At 44.5% G+C, this 14,391-nt stretch overlaps 1 protein-coding gene and 1 long non-coding RNA gene across 4 annotated transcripts in view; one reads left to right on the plus strand and one right to left on the minus strand.

Annotated features, from left to right (window-relative positions):
• The window catches only part of LOC144390398 (uncharacterized), a 158,659-nt gene that overhangs the window by 78,277 nt on the left and 65,991 nt on the right, over positions 1 to 14,391 (minus strand). The gene's annotated exons all lie outside the window — the stretch shown is intronic.
• The window catches only part of LOC120813096 (protein NLRC3-like), a 159,886-nt gene that overhangs the window by 49,606 nt on the left and 95,889 nt on the right, over positions 1 to 14,391 (plus strand). For 2 of the 3 annotated variants that reach the window (XM_078096729.1, XM_078096728.1), the window contains exons 5-8: positions 5,352 to 5,501; positions 8,018 to 8,096; positions 8,250 to 8,460; positions 8,618 to 10,440. In XM_078096729.1, the coding sequence (XP_077952855.1) occupies positions 5,352 to 5,501; positions 8,018 to 8,096; positions 8,250 to 8,460; positions 8,618 to 10,425 (2,248 nt within the window). In that variant the 3' untranslated portion in view covers positions 10,426 to 10,440. Of the gene's footprint in view, positions 1 to 5,351; positions 5,502 to 8,017; positions 8,097 to 8,249; positions 8,461 to 8,617; positions 10,441 to 14,391 lie in introns of those variants that run through there. The other variant, XM_078096727.1, reaches the window with a different exon arrangement.

Here is a 14,391-nt window from a genome sequence, read left to right on the forward strand (position 1 = left end):
GAAAAGCACACAGACGAGAAACTACGGCGATCCAAGACGAAAGACATGCGTGGCGAAAGACATGCGTGGCGAAAGACAATGACGCGACAAGTGACACAAGAGACACATGGCTTAAATACACAAGGGAGGTGCAGGTGATTGGACACAGGTGGAAACTATTAGACGAACACAGGGGATGACGAGACAAGGCAGGAAGTGAAGTTACCCGGGGACACGAGTGGCAGAAAACTACAAAATAAGACAGGAAGTGAACCACACCGTGACAAAAGGCTCATCATTGCTTTTGGTTGTGGAAAGTCTTTGTGGCCAGAGATCCAGAACTGTGTGGTTTGGTTTGGTAAATGTTTCTGAACGTACGGTCAGTGGATAGTTGGATGAGCTGATCCTCCTCTGTCACTGTCAGGCGTGTGCCGTCTGCTGCGTTGTCTCTGGATGGAAACTGTCTCCAAGCCTTGTCCCTGCGCCGGGAGTCAGCCTCAGAAAAGTACTTCCCACATTGTCCTTCCAGCGCCTCCACAAGAATTGCGCGTGTTGCGGGAGGCGAGAGCACAGCAGAATCCCCCAGCTCATCCACTGACAGAAACATGGAAGATATTCCCTCCCCGATGAGAAAGCCTTCCATTCTGTCACACAGCTGATGCCGTGTGTGTTGCCACCTTGCATGGAACTGTTTAGTTGGTTCAACTCAGCGAAAACGTCAGCAAGATATGAAAGTTTGGTGACACATTGTCAGTGAAAAGTGCAGCCAGCTCTGTGCGCTTTTGGAAAAGTCAAAACTCCCCAATAGATTTGCGTAGTTCCCCGTGAAAGCCGTCGCCCCTCAGAATGGTCCAGTAGCCCAGTGTGTTCTTCTCCCTCAGCAGCACAGAGATTAGAGAACAGACGCCTTTGCAAAGCACTCTTCTTGACTATATTTACAAGTTTACAACATAAGCAGAATGTTCAGGCTTCACGAGCAAATACAGAATCCCTTTGTGTTCATTTCCAAAGCCGCATTAAGACACACGTCACTTTATTTAATACGCTGCTTGCAAGTCGCTGTGTTGTGCCGGACTCTCAATCAAACATTTAGGACAAACCCACGGTCATGAAGATGCTCATCTAACGTTACATGGACTCTGCGTGAGGAAGAGGAGGAGGAAGAGGAGGAGGCGAAAACCAACCGAGTGTCTGGATGCTAAATGTTTATATTCTCATCCAACCACAATCACACTCACTGTCCGCATAGCGACGTTTATCTGGATTTATCTCGTTTTTTTGTCTTTGTGTTGTTGAACTGCGACAAGCCGGAAGTAACGAGGCTGTTTTTAAAATGTGAGGAGTAGAAAGTACAGATATTTGCGTGAAAGTGTAAAGAGTTGAAGTAAAAAGTGGTCTGAAAAAGAAATACTGCAGTAAAGTATAGATACCCAACATTTCTACTTGAGTACAGTAACAAAGTATTTGTACTTGGTTACTTGACACCTCTGTTGATGATGCTAATGCATGAACCCATGAATCCTTTAAACTATATAATGGTTAATATAAAACAGAAGGAGGTTTGCTTGGAATTGAACGCAGATGTGATGTGAATCCAGACGGGCTCGAGGCAGCAGCACAAATTCACCTCCTATTCCAACAGGGCTTCCACTGTTGAGGTCTAAAAAGCTGGATTTGTATGTCATCCTGCTGTGTGTGTGAGTGAGCGCAGGGAGGGAAGCTGCCTCCCTGTTTCTATAGAAACCAGTATTGTGTGATGGAACGCAGCGTTTGTGATGCGTAACCATGTGTGTGCTGTTCCATGTTGAAGTCCGGTCCTTCCTGGTCGTTTCAGGGCTGCTGTTGTTGTGGTGGTGTGTGATGATGATCAATGACAGAAGCTGGCGGAATTACAGTTTGTGTTCTACATTCAGTCACATCTTACTGTGTGCAAGCAGGCTGCTTTACTGGCTGTTCTTACCCACAATCCTTTGCACAGCAGGTATATGAGCCAGAGGGTTCAAGGTGCCATTTGATGAGGAAGTAGAACACTGCATGTAACAACATGTCCTTTGTGATTTGGCAGGCGGCTTCAGACTGATACGTGGGGAAGTTGTTCCGCCCCAACAGGTTCAACCTGATCATCAAAGTGGAGTGAAGAATAAAAACACTCTCAGCTCAGACTCTGTTGTCTTAGTGGATGTTTTTATTCAATATAAACTCTTCACTACATTTGTTACAAAGGTTTCTGCTTCATCACGTGTTCCCTACTAGTCTACATGTAGAAGAAGACCAGGTGACAAAGAGGGGCGTGCACGGGTCCTCTGAACCATCTGGTCCAACAACAGCATCCAGTCTGTTGTCATAGCAACTCTTTACAAGGTGAAAGGATCGTTCCACAGATGCTGGTTTAGATCCTGAAAGACTCTTGTTGAGCCGTGAGGAGGATTCTGTTCACGAGGACCTTTGACCCTGTTAACAGCTCAGACTGAGAATCAGTCAACCAGTCAGACTTTGGACTTGACGTGAGGACCCACCCTCTGTGATAAAAGATAAGAAGCTGATAAGAAGTCACTTCACTCCGTCTGATGGAAGCTGAAGTGAAGCACGGAGCTCCTTTTCTAACCCGGACCTACTGAGGACAGAAGAGAGCTGCTCACTGAGGAAGTTCATGTCTACAAGCTCAGTAAGTGCAGCTGTGATTGGTTGAATGACATCATTGATGCTTGTGAAGGTGTGATGGTTTAAAGCTGGGAAACAAGATGGCGCCTGTGTGAGCAGGCAGAGAGAAGCTGCTGTTAGTCTGAATGATGACGCTGTGATGAAGAAGAGGAGCTCAGTCTGATCTGGGGTCTGTGAGGACTGTTACTGATGAGGAGGGGAAGGTAGCAGACGGAGGGGCACTAGGACCCAGCAGGGACCACAGAGCTCACCTGGGCCTTTGTTCCTGAAACACACCTGAGAGACGCTCTGTTTGTCTCACCTGCTGCTTCAGTCCTTTAAGTCCACAAAGCTTCATGTTCATTTCTTCATCTGCTTTAAACACATTTAGTCACTTTTTATTGTTTGACTGTGTTTGTTTTCTTTAGTCTTCAGTTTTTCTCTCATTGATCAGCAGGTTGTAGTCAACCTTTTACTAACTGATCACATGGTGAACCACCATCACATCAATAGAAAGCTTTCCCATGTTACCATGGTAACCACAGTGTTTCCCATCAGGGCAGCTACATGTCCCCTAACTGGTCTGTGTTTTACTGACTTCTGGACTCTGAAGGAGATCAAGAGGAGAAACAGCACAGCTCCATCTGCTGGATGAAGAGTGATAACATTCATCTTGAAAAACACTACGTTGAAAGGATGAGCATTTAAAATGACGTCTCTTGACATGTTAACAGGGTTTAAAGAAGGTAAAAGACAGTTTGTCTTTCTCCAGAAGTCTAAACTTTAACAGAAGACAATAACACAAAGTGTCCCATGAGAGTTTTAGTGTTGAGGTGAATGAGCTCTGTGTGTTTGTCCTGATGAAGATAATAATGTGTGAGCTCTCCCAGCAGGTTGTTGTGAAGGTGTGAAGGTGTGGACTCTGCTATGAATCAGGCTGAGGACCCAGATGACGGAGTCCCTCCCTCTGAAGCCCCTCTGTGTGGGGAACATGACAGCCAGACCAAAGCTCAGAGGTGAGAGGACCATCTCCAACTGTCCTCCACTCCTCTCCATGTCCCAACGTCTCTGACTCACTGACTCTGCTTCTATGTGTGTGACCAGGACCCATCAGAGACCCGGACCTGGACCTGGACCCAGCTGTGTGTCCATGAAGAGTAACCGGTCTATGGAGCCTCCTCCATTCTTCAAAGACGTTCGTCCCTCTGTTGATGCAAGGTGAGGGTCTCAGGCTGATGATGAGGTGTTTCTACCAGACTCTCTGGTGGAGGTTCTGGATTTCTTGCTCCAGGGCCCTTCAGCAGTGTCCAGTGAGGGAGGGAGAGCTCCATGGAGGACTTGGTGAGACCTGTTGGGACTAAACCAAACTGACTGGTGAAGAAAACAGTGAGCTGAAAGACTGAGCTGTTGATTCTCAGCAGGACCAGCAGGACCAGTAGACCTAAACCACTACAGGGAGTCATGTGGTCCACATCCAGACCTCACGTCATGGACTTTTACCTTATTTTGGTCTCTGTGAGGACGGACACCATGTGAGCTGATGCTTCATGATTAGATGATGATGTGATGATGTAATCTCAGTGTTTCTTTCAGTTCACATCAGCAGAGAGGAAAGTCTCCTGAACCCAGATGTTTGTCCATGAAGAGTGATCATTCTATTGGTCGTCTGTTTAACTTCAAAGATGGACGCCGTTCTTATGACACAGAGTAAGTAGGGCCCTATAAAATCTGTCTCATTTTTTCTCAAATTCCGGTTTAATTTTTCCCACAATTCTTTTTGTTTTTTAATTTTTTAGAATTCGGTTTTTAACATTTTACGCAGAGAAAATGAATTAAAAACTGAAATGTAGACAATATATTCAGTTAAAACTGAAAACGTCCATACATAGAACCTTATTTCAGGCCAAAACATGCTGCATGATAAAGACATGGCAATATCTTTTCTTTTGTGTCCAAACAGAACAGTCATTCAAAAAAAATTTGTTGGTTCAGATTTGTTGGTTTAAATTAAACAAAATACATGACTGAACAAAAAATGCCGTTAGTTCTTTGTAAGATCAAACTAAGTAAGAATAGTCCTGTCAATATCTACTAACAAAGGTGCATAACAATTGCAACAGCCCGTGCAGTAAACAATAAAACATTTTGGAAATTCAACTTAACTTTGGTGGAAATATCAAAAACATTGTAAACTTCAATTCCAAGTGCAACTCGGAGCCTTAGCTTGCACAAACTCCTTGCTGATGAGGAAGCGCACCCATCTTCTCTTTCTAGCAGGCAGATCTCATCCATGTCACAATGGAGAATGATTTGCAGAGCTGCCAGGTCTCACCCACCAGCGTGATGACATGGCAGAGGCAGGTTACATGTACGCTGTTGGGCAACACTCCTCTCAGAGCCTCCTGTATTCCTTCAGACAGTGAGCAGCATTATCAGTCACCACGGCCCAGACGTCATCACGCTCACATTGTTGTGATTGACAGAGAATAGAATGGCTTTGGAAGTATTCGCATCTGTCCATGAAGACAACATCAATCAGAAAGTACTGTTGTCCAACGCCTACGATGAAAGATAGAAAATAATAATAACCATGATTAGTATTGTGTCACAACAAAAGGGTGAGATACAGCTAGACATAGACAGACGCTTTATTTGCTTTAATTCTTAATTCCCGATGTGAGAGTAGCTTTAATGTTGTGATCAATACATTTAATACATACATGTGTAACCAGGATCCATCAGAGACCAGGACCTGGAGCTGGACCTGATCCTGAACCTGGTCTGCAATCTGGACCTGACCCCAAATGTGTGTCCATGAAGAGTGATCAGTCTATTGGTCGATGGATTACCTTCAAAGGTGGATGCCGTTCTTATGACCCAGAGTAAGTTCTTAAACAGATGAAAAATCATCCTCAGTTTTGAATTACAGAAATGTTTGTTCATTGTTTAAAGTGTTGTTTCCATGACGATCCATCATGACAAAACTCATTATCTTCATCTAACTCCAGGGTGTCAAACTCATCTTAGGTTTGGGTCAGATACTGTCCACTTTGATCTCAAGTGGGCCGGACCAGTATGATCTTAGGCAATGGTCCGGTCGACGGGGGCCGTCATTTCCAAGCGGGCGCTGCTGCCTGGAGGAACGCTGTGGTCTAAAAGGTCTAACACAGGGGAGCCCACACTTTATCAGCTCGCAAGCTACTTGTCATTCAACGCTTCAATCCAAGTCATGGCGATCGCCCGAATAATAACAACGAGCAGCAGCGGTAACCAAGGGAACAACAGCGCTGCAGACCGGGAGCACAAAACGAATCCATGTAAAGAAACAAGCAACAATAAGTTACTGCAGACGTTCTTGGTCATTACCTCACTCCATGACTTGCACTGATGCATGCGTGGTGACCTGACGTGGTTCTTTCTTCAATGTTAGGTGATCTACCAGCACTGCGTTGGTGAAGGACCAGGGGCCTCATTTATAAACGTTGCGTACGCACAAAAGAAGGCGTATGCCGCTCTCTACGCAATAATTGGTTTTTATAAAAAGCAAACTTGACGGAAAAATGTCCTTCACACAAGCTCGGACCCACGCGTACGCACAAAAACGGGTGAAATGAGAACCGTCGGCAAACGCAAGAAACACGTAAACGTGTGTGAAAGTGTGTAAAACTAGACTGTTGTAAAAGAAATGACAATACTGCCTCTCATTAATAACACGAACACCCGATTGATCGATCTGCAGCGTAAAACAAACAGAAATACAAATTAACACATTTTCAAAAAGAAAAGTGAAATATGTTCTGCAATAATATCGGCATGTTATTAAATTCATCCTCTAAACACAGCTGTTGCTTGTCAGATGCAATCAGATGGACGGTAATAAAATGCCATGATGCCGTCACAATGCGTAATAATGCTGATGGCTGATCTCGCGCTCTTAGAAGACATGGCACATGGAAGGATTGGCGCTGTAGTGCAGCGCACCATCGGCCTGTTTAAGGGCAGATGGCGCTGCCTCGACTGCACTGGAGGAGGTTGTTGTTTACTCTTGAAAAGGTGTGAAACATCGTGCTGCATGTGCTGTGCTACATAATGTGGCACAGCTTCCAAACGCGCCTCGACCCCCTGACGCCGATGTTGGCCCAGACCCTGTCCCCGATCCCCAATCACTGCCGCCAGTCTCTCATCAGGAGGGGACAGCTCCGGTGTCCCCTTTCCCCCCCATGGAGACACACTTTGGCGATGGCGCACTAAACGCTTTTTTGCATCCACTTTGATGTCAGACCAGTTTTTCTTTATTTGGGTCCGAGGTCGTGAGGCTGCAGCGTTGCTCTGCAACCTTTTGCCACTCAGGTGCCTTGTTGGCATCAGTGATGTCCGACCTGTGTCCTCCAAAGAGCATCTTACTTCTCCTTTCAACCTCCCAATGATCATTTCCACTGAAGCCGCAAAAGCGGCGCTGCCTTTAGAAGTGATTATGATTTATTAAGGGAAAACTGCGTAGGTTGTTTTATAAGTCTGAATATTTCTGTGCGTACGCACGTCCTACGTTTCATCCGTACGCCACTTCTGGAGCAAATCCTACGCAAGCTTTTATAAATGAGGCCCCTGGTCCCCCTGGTCCCCCTGGTCTAACACTTGCGCTCACTCACAGACTGCGATCCCCAGTGGACTCATTAGGAATAGCAGCTACTTTTATAGAAAAGCAATTTGTGTCTTTCTGTAATTCTCACAATAGTAAAATCATCCAGCGGGCTGCACTGGACCCACAAGCAGACCAGATTTGGCCCTTGGGCCTTAAGTTAGACACCCATCATCTAACTGGTCTGTGTGTGTTTAAGTGTGAATCATTGACTGTAAACATCCTCAAATGTGAACACAATGTGAGCTAGTTCCTCCAAATCAGGATCAGCATAGGTCACATCTGGAGACAGCTGCAGGTTTCTGGAGACGACTGGGACTGAACATGTGATTAGAATAAACTCAGTGCTCTGTGGACCAGCTGATGTGGTCTCTGGACTCCATGCAGAGGTTTGGACAAAGAATTGTCAGTAGACTCTGTCAAAAGGCATCATCAGTAGACTCTGTGAAAAGGTCCAAAGACTAGTTTCAGAAGATCTAAGGAGACTTCTAGAGGTCAGGGGACGGACTAAAGAGGTTTGGAGGAGTTTCATAGGACTTTGTACCAGATGCAGAGGTCTGCAGACGTTGTTTTTATGACCCACAGTAAGAACTAAAACCAGATGAAACTGATGACTAACTGTTACTCAACTAATAAACTGTCCATCATCGATAATCTTCAGCATCTGGTTTCCATCATGATCAATCATGACAGAAGCCAGTTGTATTGGTGTTGATGGTCCAAACACCATGTGAGCTGATGGTTCATGTTCCTCCACAGAGAGGACCAGGAGAGCTCAGAGGCTCCCACAGGTCCGTCTGCCCAGCAGCATCAAACACACCTGGACTCCATCTTCATGGTGTGTACATGTACAACTACTTTAACATCTCTCAGGTCAACATCATCTCCATGCTGCACTTTGTAGACCAGAGGATTGTCCGTCTGTCCAACATGGACCTGATGGTGGCTTCCATGTTCTAGTTGGTGTCATTCATAGAATGTTCTGTTCCAGCTGCTGGAGGAGAACATCCTCACTTTTGTGAAGAACGAGCTGAAGAAGATCCAGAAGGTTGTGAGTTCAGATTACCCAGAATGCTTAGAGAAGGAGGATGAGGAGGAGCTGGATGAAGAGCAGAGGAGGAGCAGAGAGGCCTTTGTGAAGATCTCAGTGCACTTTCTGAGGAGAATGAAGCAGGAGGAGCTGGCTGAGCGTCTGCAGAGCAGTAAGAGGATTTCTCTACAGACTTACAATGCTGATACATGAGACCTTCACTAATGTCTCCAGAGATGGACAGAATATATTCATAGTCATTCTCTGAGGAAAGGACATGTTGAAATCTATTCTTTGACTCATTGATCTTCTTTGTTGTCTTCATTCAGGACTTCTTATTGCAGTTTGTCAGCGTGAACTCAAATCCAACCTGAAGAAGAAGTTCCAGTGTGTGTTTGAGGGGATCGCTAAAGCAGGAAACCCAACCCTTCTGAATGAGATCTACACAGAGCTCTACATCACAGAGGGAGGGACTGCAGAGGTCAATAAAGAACATGAGGTCAGACAGATTGAAACAGCATCCAGGAAACCAGCCAGACCAGAAACAACCATCAGACAAGAAGACCTCCTCAAAGCCTCAGCTGGAGGAGAGGAACCAATCAGAACAGTGATGACTAAGGGAGTGGCTGGCATTGGGAAAACAGTCTTAACACAGAAGTTCACTCTGGACTGGGCTGAAGACAAAGACCACCAGGACATACAGTTCACATTTCCATTCACCTTCAGAGAGCTGAATGTGCTGAGAGAGAAGAAGTTCAGCTTGGTGGAACTTGTTCATCACTTCTTCAGTAAAACCAGAGCAGCAGGAATCTGCAGGTTTGAAGAGTTCCAGGTTGTGTTCATCTTTGACGGTCTGGATGAGTGTCGACTTCCTCTGGACTTCCACAACAATGAGATCCTGACTGATGTCACAGAGTCGGCCTCAGTGGATGTGCTCCTCACAAACCTCATCAGGGGGAAGCTGCTTCCCTCTGCTCGCCTCTGGATAACCACACGACCTGCAGCAGCCAATCAGATCCCTCCTGAGTGTGTTGGCATGGTGACAGAAGTCAGAGGGTTCACTGACCCCCAGAAGGAGGAGTACTTCAGGAAGAGGTTCAGAGATGAGGAGCAGGCCAGCAGGATCATCTCTCACATCAAGACCTCACGAAGCCTCCACATCATGTGCCACATCCCAGTCTTCTGCTGGATCACTGCTACAGTTCTGGAGGACGTGTTGAATACCAGAGAGGGAGGAGAGCTGCCCAAGACCCTGACTGAGATGTACATCCACTTCCTGGTGGTTCAGTCCAAAGTGAAGAAGGTCAAGTACGATGGAGGAGCTGAGACGGATCCACACTGGAGTCCAGAGAGCAGGAAGATGATCGAGTCTCTGGGAAAACTGGCCTTCGATCAGTTGCAGAAAGGCAACCTGATCTTCTATGAATCCGACCTGACAGAGTGTGGCATCGATATCAGAGCAGCCTCAGTGTACTCAGGAGTGTTCACTCAGATCTTTAGAGAGGAGAGAGGACTGTACCAGGACAATGTGTTCTGCTTCGTCCATCTGAGTGTTCAGGAGTTTCTCGCTGCTCTTCATGTCCATCTGACCTTCTTCAGCTCTGGTGTCAATCTGCTGTCAGAAGAACAAAAAAACTCCCTGGTGTCTAAAGTCTTTAGAGTCAAACCTGAACCAAAGCATCTCTACCAGAGTGCTGTTGACAAGGCCTTACAGAGTCCTAATGGACACCTGGACTTGTTCCTCCGCTTCCTCCTGGGTCTTTCCCTGGAGACTAATCAGACTCTCCTACGAGGTCTGCTGACACAGACAGGAAGTCGCTCACAGACCAATCAGAGAACAGTCCAGTACATCAAGAAGAAGATCAGTAAGAATGTGTCTCCAGAGAAAAGCATCAATCTGTTCCACTGTCTGAATGAACTGAATGATGGTTCTCTAGTGGAGGAGATCCAACAGTCCCTTACATCAGGACGTCTCTCTACAGAAGAACTGTCTCCTGCTCAGTGGTCAGCTCTGGTCTTCATCTTACTGTCATCAGAAGAAGATCTGGAGGTGTTTGACCTGAAGAAATACTCTGCTTCAGAGGAGGCTCTTCTGAGGCTGCTGCCAGTGGTCAAAGCCTCCAACAAAGTTCTGTAAGTACAGAGAGAGTTAGATTCCTACATCAGAACTTAAACATGCTGCCATCTTTTATACTTACTGCTTCTTCTTCATCCCTCTCTTCAGACTGAGTGGTTGTAACCTCTCAGAGAGAAGCTGTGACGCTCTGTCCTTAGTTCTCAGCTCCCAGTCCTCTAGTCTGAGAGAGCTGGATCTGAGTAGCAACCACCTGCAGGATTCAGGAGTGAAGCTGCTGTCTGCTGGATTGAAGAGTCCACACTGTGAACTGGAGACGCTCAGGTCAGGATCCAATTAATGTCCACTTGGTGTCTTTATTTACAGCCATGCTACATGGAATTGAAACACAATGTTCATTCACAATAAAACATAACAGTGTCATCCTATTAATCTTCTTATTTATGCTACGTGATAATATCACTAATTGAGGAAAATGGGTTTGTCTTCAATGATTTAAATGTGTGTCTAAACTATCAGCTCCCTTCTTAAAATTATTTGTTTAAGATTTCAGGTTTCATAAAAATCTTTTTCACCAGGAAATAAACCAGAACTTTGTAAACAGAGGAAGTAATCTCAGGGACAAAACTTTGGCCCTTTTGTGAATGTATGTTTGTTTCCCTGACATTACAAGAACCTTTTAGACAAAACAAATTCAGTAGCTTAAAAAATAGACAGTCTGAAACACAATGTTCCTTCACAAAAAAACATCACAGGTACATCCTGTTGTTCCTCTCAAGCTTTGTTATGTTTTGTTTTGATGTATTTAATGGATGAAAAGGATAATAGAGTAGGAAAAGAGACTCAATACTTTTTTGTCTGATGGTTGTTTATTTGTCATTCAGGATGTAAAAAACACAAGATCACACAAAAAAGATTAATTTCTCATTAACACTCACTTTGTTCTCTCTCTTCATCTTTCTTTAAAATAAGTCAAATAGAGGATAGAGAAGCCTAATTCTGTATTTAGGTCTAATAAACAACATTAACTATCCCTGCCTCATCCTGATATTGATACTACAGTACTTACTATAAATTGTTCCTCTTGTTTAATATGGAGCTAAATACATTTTCTTTGGTCCTACTGATTTTATTTTAGTTCAAATACATCAAAGAAGATTTCATTTCATAACAATAATGTTATCTTTCTTCTTGTTGATTGTTCTCTCTTCAGACTGGATGGCTGTAACCTCTCAGAGAGAAGCTGTGACACTCTGTCCTCAGTTCTCAGCTCCCAGTCCTCTAGTCTGAGAGAGCTGGATCTGAGTAACAACCACCTGCAGGATTCAGGAGTGAAGCTGCTGTCTGCTGGATTGAAGAGTCCACACTGCACACTGGAGACTCTCAGGTATGAAGAGGCCTGCTGCAGTCACATACCATGAGTGTGTTAAAGGAGGTAGAGCTGGAAACCTTTTCTCTGTCAAACTCTCAGCCTGGTTAATGTGACACACCAAGCTGACCTCAAACTACCAGAGACTCATCAAACTGTTTGTGTCCCACATCAGACCTTAAATACAGACAGAGTAGATAGGGAACATTAGCCTTAATGAGCCTAATCAATGATGTTGATTCATTTATTCGTAGTTTTTAACCATTCACATCACATCCTCACAGACCAGGGACATTTAGTAACACACACCCATAGAACACAAATTATTACTACCTGGATATATAAATATAGCTATATCCCTACTTGCAAAATTCCCCAGACATGATTATAACATGAGCATATGGTGGACAATAAGAAACATTTTGATGAAAGGCTATTGGACGGTTAGTTGCTCGTCATCTGCCCCCAGTGTGTGTTGTCCTATTAATTAACAGTAACAACAATCAAACAGACAGCATGTTGGTTAATAAACAACAAAAAGAAACAATCTGTTCAAAGCGTCTTGAAGGATCATCACAGTAGGAATGTAGCACACATGGACAGACGTGAGGCGTGCGTTAGTTTTTAAGAAGTGCTTTATTCCTCCGTTAGAACAGGTAAGAAGTGCGCATCAGATACACAGGTACACTTTAGCTCACTATTTTCCTTCTTTCCTTACTTCTCCCAAGCGTGCAAAATCATCTCCCGCTTGACTCCTAAAACAATGACCCCTTTGGTGACCTCAGTGCTTGTTTGAGCATAACTCATTCTCACTTACCAACAGATTTACAGAGTATCTCTTCGCAAAAGAACATATGCTAGTTTAATGAACAAATAATTAGAAAATCAAATACATAAATAATGGAATATAGGTGGGTCTCCATTTACTGTAGCATCTCAACACTGTGGACTCCACACTGTCCCTTTCAAAATGAATGTTGAACCAACATTGGCTCTAAAGAGGAAGTTCTCAGGAAATTTATCTGCTGCCGTCCTTCATGTGTTAAAGCCTTCAAAAGTCTGCAAGTATTTGTTTAGCATAGAAGTCCTATTTTAGTCCTATTTTCTCCATTAGTATATTCTGTCAAAGTTCAGTGCATCTGGAGCTTGGACGCTACGTCCTGACTCCCGTATTCGTTTAAAAGGAGTTTGTCTTACTGCTGAATTGTGTAGCGAGCTAAATACGCACAAGGAGAGCAGAACCGCGTCTATGATGGTCTCACTGTGCAGCATCTGCAGAACATCTGTCTGAGTATCAGCAGGAGAAGGTGCTGCTGAGAGAGTGATTCTGATATTTATATTTCATAAAGCTTTGCCTCCATGTTGGATTTCCCTCTTTACAGCTTCCACCATGGATAGCGTGCTCATCGATTGTCACCAAGTGACTGCGGCTGACATGTTGAATTACATCATCTCCATGACGACGATATTTGACCGGATCACTACGGTCTCAATGTTGGGCATTTAGCTAGCTAACGTTAGCTCGGCTAGCTCGTAGGGAACGTTACCTCATCTGTGAAGAGCAAGCTAACATCGGCCGAGTTAACGGCACAACTTCCATCACACCACCATTCTCCCTGAGCTTCACTTTCACTTTAGAGGATTCACGTCTTAGGATTCAGTTTTAGCGAGTTGTTAGAGCAGTGTCAGGATCTCCGATCCCCCCGAGTTGGCTGATAAGAAGGATCGCAACACGTTGATCAATTAAAGTCAAAAAGTTAACATTTATTTATCCTGTTTGCTTGCAAGCAGGAGGTCCAACACACCAGCACGTATCTCAGCGCTCGGCGTAATGACGTCTCCGAGCATTAAAAACGCTGAGTTTTTATACACATGTGGAGGACATTCTCCGTGCCAGTTACGAGAAGCTGCAAAGCAGGTTGAGATAAGAACCCAGGTGAAGCTGAGGGTAGCATTACATTACATTACATGTCATTTAGCGGACGTTTTTATCCAAAGCGACGTACAATAAGTGCATAGTGTGCGTAGCACACACACACACACACACACACACACACACACACACACAAGATCCTCCTCAGTGGCCGGTGCAAATTATAATTAATTGACATAAAGTAAAAACATGGATCCGGAACTTTCGTACCGAATAAGATATGTACAGAAGTCCTTTGTTTTGAAGAGTCTATGAGCTCGAGTTCACCGTCCTCCCTTCTCAGGACACAGCTAACGAAACAAACTAACATTTTGTATCATGCTGCTTATTGCGCGTCAGGGTCAAAGACACTAGAGACACGGCTTTAGCACAAAACATTGTTATAATATATTTTATCAGTACATGCATCTCACAATTCCCCCTTCTGATCTCTTCAGAGATCACCCCAGCTGTTGGAGAACGTCTCCTGGATCAGCCTCCTCATCTTGCCTCCTTTCCAGGCCAATAATGGGATCGTGTCTTGTCCTTTCTTTTTTTCTTTTTGCTAAACTAAAGCGGAGAATTGAGAAAGATAGAACAGAGGAGAGGATAGTTATACACTTATTCTTGGTCTTCTTGGTTGTAGACAATCGACACAGATCACCATGCTCTGGGTGTCTGTCAGTCAACTACTGTTAAGGTTTCGGAAGCTCTCGAGGGAGGACTCAATCCTTTGTTCTCGTCCCGG

Source organism: Gasterosteus aculeatus, chromosome 21 (genome assembly GCF_964276395.1).
Source record: "Gasterosteus aculeatus chromosome 21, fGasAcu3.hap1.1, whole genome shotgun sequence".
NCBI lineage: Eukaryota > Metazoa > Chordata > Actinopteri > Perciformes > Gasterosteidae > Gasterosteus > Gasterosteus aculeatus.